Source organism: Barbatula barbatula (assembly GCF_947034865.1).
Source record: "Barbatula barbatula genome assembly, chromosome: 21".
Classification (NCBI taxonomy): Eukaryota; Metazoa; Chordata; class Actinopteri; order Cypriniformes; family Nemacheilidae; genus Barbatula; species Barbatula barbatula.
The window spans coordinates 8280508-8291886 of NC_136784.1; the positions used below are offsets into that span (position 1 = coordinate 8280508).

General features: G+C 38.8%; 2 protein-coding genes across 2 annotated transcripts; one reads left to right on the top strand and one right to left on the bottom strand.

The window, feature by feature from the left end:
* Positions 1–7458, top strand: susd5 (sushi domain containing 5; the record flags this gene model as incomplete). The annotated part of the gene is made up of 5 exons (XM_079485068.1): positions 1–88; positions 1551–1749; positions 3178–3287; positions 3510–3698; positions 3840–7458. 5 exons carry the CDS (start codon positions 1–3, stop codon positions 5267–5269), a joined length of 2016 nt encoding a protein of 671 aa, XP_079341194.1. The 3' UTR covers positions 5270–7458.
* crtap (cartilage associated protein) lies at positions 7221–11218 on the bottom strand. Its single transcript, XM_079484003.1, has 7 exons — positions 10733–11218; positions 10407–10556; positions 9639–9810; positions 9422–9550; positions 9128–9273; positions 8932–9015; positions 7221–8702 (listed from the first exon to the last, which is right to left on the bottom strand). The coding sequence occupies exons 1-7, from the start codon at positions 11189–11191 to the stop codon at positions 8652–8654; spliced, it is 1191 nt and encodes a 396-aa protein (XP_079340129.1). The 5' UTR covers positions 11192–11218; the 3' UTR covers positions 7221–8651.
* Between the last annotated feature and the right edge of the window lie 161 nt (positions 11219–11379).

Here is an 11379-nt window from a genome sequence, read left to right on the forward strand (position 1 = left end):
ATGAGGCGACCGCGTAACCGAAAGCTGGGGCTCCTGTCGTTTCTGGGATGCTTGGCTTGCCTAACAGTCGGTCACTCTCGCGCAGACGGTGGGTTTCTCTTGATGGTTTGGGTGCGGTAATTTGTTTCACGCGCCTCTGCAATAAACATTTAGTCGAGGTGATGGATGGATGCCCTTGCGTGTGTCCAGGTTGCTTAAGTTTTGAGAGTGGTGTGAATGTATGTAATATTTGTTTTTGATGTGTACATGTGTTTAAATGTGAAGGTTGCTAGAATAGAATAGAATAGAATAGAATAGAATAGAATAGAATAGAATAGAATAGAATAGAATAGAATAGAATAGAATAGAATAGATGCAAACCACATGATAAAGTAAAATCATTATTTCGACTTACTATCCTATGGAATGTTAATGAATATGAGTTCTTGCTTGCATTTCTTAAGAATGATTACATATCGCTCTCCCGCACATGTACTCTTTTACTCATTTTTACTTAGATATCTTAAATATAAATTAAAATCTCTTTTTATGAATTTCATATTCATCCACCACAAAGCTATAATATCTTCACATCAGCATAACAGACTCATCAATGTGACACTAATGAATTTGTAACAAAGGATTGATAAATGACAGGCTGTTTGTGGTGGCTTAATGGGTTTGATTAGTCAGATGCCCTACTGACTTCTATGACTCAGACTGGATTTACCTCACTTACACCAACCTGCTAACTTTATGTATTCAAGATTACATTATCCCAAACAATGATGTTAATTGAGATGTATGTAGGTTTAGATAAAATATTGTTTAGGCATAATAGAAAGAAATTCTACATTACATTACTAAAGGCAAAAAAAAACCTTCTAAAAATACTTACAATGCATGTCTGGTTATATAATCCCATAATCTTTTTTGGAGCCACGATTAGTGATTCTGATAATTTACAGCTCTGTATATGAAACTGCATTGCTTTCCTATGACACAGCTACAGTGATGCAGATTGACGTATCTGTAGGCTGCGTGTGAGCTCTGTTACAGTGGCTTTACACAGGAATTGACTCAAACTGCTGTTTTAGTATCTTTGTGTGAAACGGTGACAAACTAATAGTGTATTGAACAAGACTGGGGTTTGTATGCGGGCGTGGATTAACGTTGCCACCTGTACACACGGAGCCTGTTTGAAACTGATCTTTGTTCCTGTCGACGTTTTATTTTATTTTGTCTATATGTTTTTTTTTGCCGTTTGTGTTCACAACACCATTGTCCCAAATGCTTAAGCCAGTCCTGCAGTAACTGGCCTCACTTGACCCTGTTGATACATAATGACCTGGTAAATGCCAAATGTATGACTTTTGGAATACAAACTTTTGGTGTTGTAATTCATACCATTCATACTAGTTGTGGATACTAACTAGCTGTGGTTATATCCTTGCATTCTTTTCTGATGTCCTTCTCTCTGTTAGATGCAATGTCTCTCTTGTAATGCAGTGTTTCACTATAATGTAATGCAAATTATGCATTTTTGGCATAATACTGTATGTGTCAATCAGTCTCTTCAATAGGACGTGTGTTCTTTCTGGATTTGGAGAACGGTTCAAAAGGTGGACAAGAGGCAGGGTTCGGGGCAGCAGCTAATGCCTGTATCGCTCAAGGGGCCCAGGTGGCATCGTGGGCGGATCTGCATCATGCAGTGTTGGAATGTGCCTTCTCAGCCTGCTCGCGTGGTTGGCTCTCTGGGCCAGGCATAGGGTGAGAACTTTCATTACATGAAAAACAGAATTAAACTTTGGCTTATGCTGTCGGTCAAGGTGTTATTGTTGTGAATGGTCAGTGTGCATTTTTAAACATGATAATGAGATATAGCCTGTGTATGTGTGTATATTGGTGTTTGTGTGTGCGGTTAAAAGACATACAGAATTCTACCTGTGAATTCAGGTAGAACATTTCTATTTGCACCTCAGGCCCTGAGAGGAAATGGACCAGAGGTGGTGTGAGAGAACACATCAGCACCTTCCCTCGGTTCATTTTCTGTGCTGCTTCTTTTCTTTGATGTAGTTCTTTACTAGTGAGCACAAATCTCTGATTAATTATCACATTCAGAATGTGAACCAAAACTATCTATTCTGTGTAAAATGGAATATATCCAGTTGTCAAAATATATTGCTTTATATAATATACTATTTTCTGGGGGGACTTTAGAAGCAGTAACCTTGCATTAAATAAATAGTTTCATATTATTTTGTAGTATTTCATAAAGAGTTTGTTTTGTGTGAACTTTGAAAGTATTTTATCATCCTGCCTAATAGGCTTCCAAAAATCATTCTGCTATGATGAAGTGTGAATTTATGCATGTATGACAAGCACAGACCATTGTTGAATATCATTTACATCTGCAAGGTATAAAAAGGGAGTGGTCTTCTTTTCAGAATAACATGTAGATTATACAGGGATTTCCTGGAGATGACTATATGTCATAAATCACATAAACATGGACTTTTCCATGCATTCCAAACTCAAGAAAACCGCTTCGGTTTAAAACTTTGACACTGGGTGTTACCTTGTAACTTAACACTCTCCCAAGAGATCCCAAACGTCAGTCTGTTCGTGGTTTTGAACCACTTGACTCCCAAACCCACACACTCATAATTCTGATTAAGACTTCACAGCTGAGTGTTAAAAGGTGAGGTAAGCAATCTTCCTTCTTTCGAGAAACATTTGGAGGAATGTCTTTGAAAGATCTGCGACAAAACTGGCATTCTTGTTTTTGGATATGCACAGTATATTCAGTATCAGCTTGACATGTAAAAGTAAAAACATTTAATATCATTAAATAAAATAAGTTTTTAATAACCCTAGTTTTTCATTCAGACAGTCAATTCGGTTAATAAGTATATCAATTATAACTGATAATTATAAATAAACACACTTGAAGACACAATCTTAGACAAATACTGTATAACAGAAAACAGACCTGAGAGGTAAATTTATAAACACTGGGAACATTAACAGTGCGATAGCGATATACACATGAAATGCGTGCATGTTTATAGAGCATTATCTGCCAACATAAGCCAAATGTACCAATGATGTCACTCTTTTGCCGTGTCATGAAGAGGGCAAGAAATGAGGTAAAGAATTCCTCTAATTAAGTTGCAACATGTTAATGTGTGATTTCAGGACCATAGTGTGCAGTAGTGCCCATGGGACTCTGAGGCCAGTTGACATCCATTTGGAGAATGTTACCAGCGACAATGAACGACCGGGCGTGTTCTGTGTGAAAGATAGCGGTCAGTTTAAAATCACTCAAAGAAAGGCTGTATTTCAAGCACTTTTCACAGCTTTACATTGTTGCAAACCAGCTTGACATACATACAGAAAGTACTAACAGAAGTACTGACTTATTAAAAGCAAAGGCAAAACCTATTTGTGAAATTTCTTTATTAAATCATTATTATAGGACACTCTTCACCGCTATGACTTACACTGTTTCTCTTCCCCTCCACACTTAGATGCTCCATGTGGACAACCACCCTCATTTCCAAATTCACATCTACAGGGGAAAACTGGGTTAGACCTGGGTGATGAACTCCTGTATGCCTGTAACCCAGGGTACAAACTGCCCGATGGACAGACAGCATTTAGCCTATTTTGTGATAGCTGTGGAGAATGGTACGGCCTGGTAGAACATTGTCTCAAAGGTAAACCAATGATCCAAATAACTTTGCAAATCATGAGAGCTTCATTGAGCGTGGGAAAGAGACACATACGCCTTGCATTTCAAAGGTTTTATTTAATTTTTGGGTGTGTCTGTCCGAGCCTTGATGTTTTATTTGTTGCAGATGATCCTGAAGGCCACATCGACTACGAAGATAAGTTCACCGATGGCCATCTCTTTGAGAATCCAAGGGAGGTGCATCAAGTTTCCTTAACTCCAGGAGGAACCGTTGATCATGAAACAGATAAACCCACTTCTGAGCCAGAACATGAGGCGACTGTCATGTCGGAGGCCAATGAGGACGACGCAGTTTTAGCAACCGACCCTCCAGTGTCTCAGCTCAGTCAAAAACACATGTTTTGGTTTCCTTCAGAGGCCTTCCAGGACCGAGAGGAGCATCCACATATAACCGCAGACTCTTATGTTAATATCCCTGTTATAGACCAGAGTCACAAGACCGAAAAAAATTCCCACCAATCAGAAGTGATCACAGAGGAATATGACTCTGAATATTTTTTACACGCGACAGATCCACCTATTGAAGAACCTACCAGTCCGAGTGTTGGAAGCACAGAGGATTCCTGGCTAGACGGATACCCTGTTCACCTAGGGGGAGATAAAGGGGGTCTGTCCACAGGGAAGGCGGAGCTGGAACACAGAGTAGAGGTGGAAACTGTCACTGGGCACACGGACCTAGAGGTGATTGAGGATGCAACCAAAAGCTCTGTGGAGACTAGGGGTTTGATTGACAGCTCCTTGGAGGAACACATTGAAGTTACCAAGCATCCTGAGGACGTAAAGTATGAGGAAGTTATTCATGTGAAAGGAGAAGAAAAAGTTGGAGGAGGGACAACCAAAGCTGAAAAGCCTGTGGGAGTGAAGGATGACCCAGTGGTAACATATTCTGAGGAACTTACAGAAGATGAACTGGAGAAAAAGACACCAACGAAAACAGAATCTGAGGCAGAGCTGGAGTTGGATAATGTAACCGAGACGCCCAATGCTGTGTACATGAAACCTACCACTTTTGTTACTCTTACAACAACAAGCTCAGATGATGTTGTGTTGCACAAGCAGCCCATGATGTACACAGCATCTTATGCTCCAGAAAATGTCAGCACCAGCCAACAGGGGCTGAGCCCCGAGCACACAGCCACACCCTCTGGGATGGTCCATTTGGACAGTACACCTGTTTTCACCGACATGCCTACACCTATCATGTGGGAAACCAATGACAATGATCCCTTTCTAGAGCATGTTCCTGATCAAGGCACAGCTAGTATCCCCGATGTTCAGAGTGAGATAGAAAGAGATGGAGATCACAGCCCGGACCACCAGGAAGGAGCCGGGGAGAGTGCTTGTGCAGAAGACCCCTGCCGCCCATCGGGCCGTGGACCAATGGTCGCTGCTATTATCGTTGGCATAGTCGCAGCGGCGGTGGGAGTGGCCTTGGGGGTATGGTGTTACAAAAAGAGGCAACAAAAGAGCTCCCACTACCAACTCAATGGAACTAACAGACAAACGCAGTGTATTGAATTACAGCAGACTGTGTAACAGCCACACGCACCCTCGCAAACCCACAGCTTACACAAGCATCAGTACAAAGCCATTAATGTGTGAACATTGCTGTCCACTTTCACACTAACACAAAGATCGTCCCAGAGTTCACGAAAATCCATTGAATAGGGTGGCGTAATGCTAGTTTAGGTATATTCTTCTGGTTTTCTTGGTCTTTATATTTTTTGTATTGTGTTGATTAATTGTCATGGATTTACACTGTAAAATCGTGGTTTATGTTTAACCCGTGGTTGGGTCAAAAAGGGATGAATCCAACTGTTGGGTTACATTAACCTTAACCATGGGATGAAACCACTCAGGATTTGAGTTGTAACAACCATGTTAATTTATAACCCAACTGTTGGTTTTGTCACTATTTGACCCAACCAGGGGTTGAAAATAACCCAGTATGTTTAAGTCTGACTTTGGATGGACTGCGGGCTGGTGCAGTGTGTTTATAGTTGTTTTCATAATTTTTTATCTTGTATATGTGTGAGAGAGAGATACAAAGAAAGAAAGAGTGAGTGAATAGATTGTGGTTGAACTTAGCATTCTGTGCATGCTGTTGAAAGTTGCCCACTCACGGACAGGTGAGACATTCTTGCCAGAGGAACTGGAGGTGAATTCTGGTTGGTTTCAGTACATAACTTGCAGAATAAATAGCTTTCTTCTCTAAATTTAGAATACAATGAGCATTTGTTTGTCCCCCTATAAATAAGTTCACATTCTTGAGGATGCGCTGACCGCTGTTAAACGTTTCAAACTCACAAATAGGTGAGACACTCTGGTGGGAGGAATTAAGGGTGAGTTCTGATCTGTCAGCATATATAAATAATAAGTTTGGTTTCTCCTGATGCCCATGAAAACATTGAAATATTATCCGATTAAGGGATATGTTAACAATACAGTAAAGGATGATAAGAAAAATGTCATAGGTTAATATTTTTTTCTGTTTCAATGCCAGTATTATAGTTTTTTATGTTAAGCTTATTTCTCCAGTTAAAGAATGTGCTTCCTCGCTTAAGCATAAATTAAACAGAATGATTTCATTTAGGTTTATTATCTGTTATCTCACTGAAAAGGTGAATCATCTAACATGTGTCATTGATGTTTTAAAACAAATATTTTGCCCCTAAATGTTGTATAAAATCTTAATTCATTTATCACCTCCGGCTACATGAACTTATCGGGCATATTTATATCATGTATTACAAATATAAAAACATTATTTTAGAACTAGTTTATTAAAATAAAACAATCCTATTGTAATTGCCAGAGCCAATGTCAACGATTTATATAGCATGCTAAGGTTTTTGGTTTAATGGTTTTGGTTTCTATTGTGATTTTAGTTCTCAAGGTGCGGTGAAGTAGAGTGACAGTATTCAAAACATCAACATTGTTAAATGTTTAAACGATAAAAGAATGAGTAAGCTACTGTATGTAGAGTAAAATCCCCACATTTACAGGGTCATTTGCAAATATACTTCAATGATTTTCTTTACTTATACAAAATCAACACCTTACTATAGGTACAGTATGTTTGCATGTTGTTTGTATAGGGTGAATTCATTTTTAAGATCTTTTCATGTAACCATGTTTTCAAGAATTGTACAGCTGATGTTGTAATAACTTTTATTGTAGAATATAATTTCAATGAATCCTTTGTCATACCTCTCTGTTTAGTAGAGATGTTACTTATTTAATATAAAACAGTGTTAGTCCTCTAAATAATATAGCATTTGAAACCTTCTTTATGTAATTGTGTATTTCCGCTCATGGGATCTTATTTGAATACAAAGAGTGTTCAAACATCAGATTTTAGACTTACAGTCTCTAGATGTTCTGTGCAGGTCATTGCTTTAATATGAATCTAGAATTTTTTGTATGTAAAGATTTGAAAGAGACAGATGCTTACCTTAAATGATTGGTCACATAGTGTGGTTTGTTTGTGGCCATTGGATGTTTTATTGGCTCTCATCATATTCGTGCTGATTTTCTGAATTGTTTTGTGACATGGAGTTTTCTCTGAATGAGCGAGTGAAATCTTTGTGATGTTTTTTTTCCTGTAGATGTTAAAACTGCTTGGTAATATCACACATTACACTGTAGCAATGTCTACAGGGTATCTGACTAAACAAAATTGTGGAAAACTAACCGAACATTAACAAATAAATTACTCTGGGGGGAAAATGTCAACTTTACTTTTACTTGCATGGTGTTAACATTGTGGTGGGAGCTAAAAGCAGGCACAAAAACATTTCCTTTTTTAAATATGGCTGAAAACACATAGTATTTTAGGTGTCTTCGTATGTTTGTAAGCCGGCCTGTGGGGCCACTTAACATGATTTTACAAGAGAGAGAGAGAGAGAGAGAGAGATAGAGATAGAGAGAGGAGTTAAAAAAGGATGGCCTGATTTATTGTTCCATGTCTTTTCATTTCTGACAGAAAAACTTAAGGCTCAGTATCACTTCTGCATACAAACACTCACACAGCGGGAGAACAGAGGCTTATTTAAATGTGTTTGAACATGGAGTATCTGTGCAGTTTATCACACCAGAGTAGGAAAAACCCACAGAGAAAAGGAGAGAAGTGGGTGGGGGTGGGTTCTTTAGGTGGAGGGAAGTTGGATAAAAAGTATGTTTCCACGTTTGCTACTAAACTTTAAACGTGTTTTGCATGAGAAAGATCCTGTGTTTAATCTTTTACAATTACATTTAGTCAACATGTTTAAATCTTACTGATTATAAGTTTTAAGCATTTGAAAAATAAGTTTGACCTACACTATCCCGTTTGACACATATTTTGCCAACTGAACGTTTGTGAAATGATCAACAGCATATTTAAGCCAAAAATGTTAAGCCAAAAAGATCAAAGTCCGATGTTAGTCTGTTCTTCCCAAAATGCTAAAGTCTCAAATTCTCCACCCAGAATGAGACCCAGTGATGTATCACATGCAAAACAGCCTGTGCCAAAGAAGTTCAAGACAGATTTGGAAAGTGGTGAAATTATGATTTTTTTATGGTCTTTATCCACATTATTTACTTGTAATAACCAATCATTGGATTTAAAAAAATGCTGTTTTTCTATCAGTTGTGCCCAAATGCCTTAATTTAGTCCAGAAATAGTTTTTGATGTGCTTTTACATGGCCGGATATCAGGTTCAACACAGAAAAGCAAATTATTAAAAGAACGACCCAACAGCAAATAAAACATGGCAGTAAATCTTTTCACAGTTGACAGATTTCTGTTGCATGTGTAACATTTGTACAAAAAAATATCTGTAAACACCTCTAACCAACCATAAATAAATACAAGAGAAAAATAGTCAAGGATAGGGAATACCCTTTAAACTTTTTTCTACTTCAGTGCAAATGCAGTTCAGTCTTGTTTGGCATCAAGGTATTCATCAAGAAACTCTGCAACTTCACCCTAAAACAAAAAACATTGGTTTGATTATTGTAAACTATATAAATGAAAATGTAATCTAATCTTATATTTTCATGCAATAAAGCTTCCTTACAATAAACCCCTTCCTTTACGCAGTCACTAGAGGGCAGTGTAAAACAATTACTCTCTCTTACACTAAAATAGGATTTCCTATTTATCATGGGCTACACCCAAGTGGTCACATGGAGTACTACAAGTAGTGATCTCTCACCTCATCATCCTGCAAGAGCTTCTGTTTGGCAAATTCCCGCAGCTGCAGCTGTAACGTTGTTTGATTGTGGTACCGCAATGCCTCCTGTCAAAACATCACACAAATGAATCTGAAATGAAACAATCTCCAGCAAACACTACTCATGTGATTGTGTGTATTGCATTTCATTACAATATCAGGGATTTGAGACACCTACCGCTCTAGGCAAGAAGTCTTCATTACTGAGATCAAATTTATCTCTATGATAACGATAATATTCCAGATTATTCTTCATCACCACATCACTGGGATCAAAGAGCATGTAGCTGGCCACACAAGGTACAGCGTTCTTCAGATCATTCACTAGACAACAATAAAGGAGAAACACAAAAAGCTGAAGTATTTTTTTCTGGTAGATACACAATGGGCTCCGAAAGTCTTTAATCTTTGATTCTCACACCCAGTTATCAGTTCACGTATATAGTTTATCCAGAGAACCATCCTGACTTACATTTATAATATGCAAACTGGAGGTAGTGGTACATGGTTGCTACAAATTTCTCAACAACAAATCCACCAACGACTGGTGTCAGCTCAGCCTCACAGCCAACCTTCCTCTCCAGAACCTCAGTGTAATGATCTAGTGAAACAGAGAAAACGATATCATGTCATCTATGTTTCAGATAAAGCTACAAAGCATACACTGTTGGCAATGAGTTCATGCCAACCTGCAATGGAGGGGTAGAAGTCCTTAAAGTCTTTGATTTGTCTGGATCCCTCTGTAGCGGCGATACACTCATCATACACCTTAAGAAAGTCTCTTATTGCCAGCTCCATATCTGTGACTGACGTTCGGAAGTTATCACCATTGTAAGCCCGCACGGCTCGGATAAACAGTGACTGAACAAGAGCCACAATTATGCATGAGTGTGATATAAATACAACCTTATTTATTACATTAAATGCACATGTGATACATTCAACTGTGCTTGGATCTGATACATTCAACTGTGCTTGGATCTGATACATTCAACTGTGCTTGGATCACACAGCAGATTAAAAAAATGCTGTGGGGTCCAAAGTTGGAGACAACATTGAAAATATGGCATTAAAATCTATCATTATCTAAAAACACATAAAAAATATGTTTTGGTATTTTTTAATTTAGAATAAATGTAATTTAACATGTGTATGAAGAAGAAAAGATATTGTGAAATTGTATTTTTGATAGTATAAAATATCACCAGTTTAAAAGGGATAGTTCACCCAAAACCAAACAGATCTCATCCCCATTTACTGCCATAGAAGAGAAAATAAATACTATGGGAGTCAATGGGGGATGAGATAGAACTTCCTTAGCAGAACAAAGATAGTTTGGAACAATCTGAATGTGAGGAGATGATACAGAGTATATGATACAAGATGATGATTAAAAGTGATCTTCCGTTAGATGTTAAATGTTTTTTCTTCGACAGTTTTGTATTTATGGGTCTTACCTCATAAGACTTGGTCTCCAGGTCTTTCATATGTTCTTCAGATCCAGGTAAACTCTTGTAATAGTTCATATTTCTCGTCATCATCTCGTCATTCGGGTGTTTCAGGAGAAAAGTGTGCGCAGCAGACACAGCCTTGGCCAAATTATCACTCTGAAATCATTCATAACAAAAACAGATATGGTTAAAATGAAAAATAGGGATTCCAAGGGGTTGATTGGTTCGCATCCGTCAATACAACCCCAAAAATCAATACAAAAGCCATTGTAAACATTAAATCCATTCGAATTTCTATTACAGATTTCTTTCATAATGCACAGTAAACTTACTTTAAAGTAGGCAAACTGCAGGTACTTGTAAGGTTCCCGTTTCTCAAACTCTTCAATGGTTTCTCGGGTGGGAAGCGTCTGTCTGAAGGCTGGTAAACCCTGTTTACATCTCTTCAGACACTGCGCCCGCTTCATCACGTTACCGAAGGCACGCAGCTCCGGGAACTCGCTGAAGCGCGTTTCGTCGTCCAGGCGCACCGTGCTGCAGTTCAGGTTGCAGAAGGCCTCGCTGTCCCGGAGCAGGCGATAGAGCCGGAGACTCACCTCCAGAAACTCCACGGCCTCGGGCCACTTTTCCTCACCGTACTTGTCCAAAGCGTGTCGGTACGCCGACTCAAGGGGCATAAGCTCGTGCCGTGGGAAACTTCGAAAGTTGTATTTCTCATACTGTGCGAGAACGCAAAAAGAAGAACAGAATACCAAAAACGCGAGCCTCAGGCACTGCGACGAGAAGGCCATGGTCCCGTATGGGAATTCAAAAGTACGCATGAGTTTGGAGAAGCAAGACCCGCCTGTAACCTTTCCACGTCCCCAAATTCAGCCCACACCCTTCCCCCATTCACCAAACGAAAACGACAGTGATTTGATCTATTTATGTTAAATTAAACATAAGTATATATTGCAAACCTAATGCAATAGAACAACGA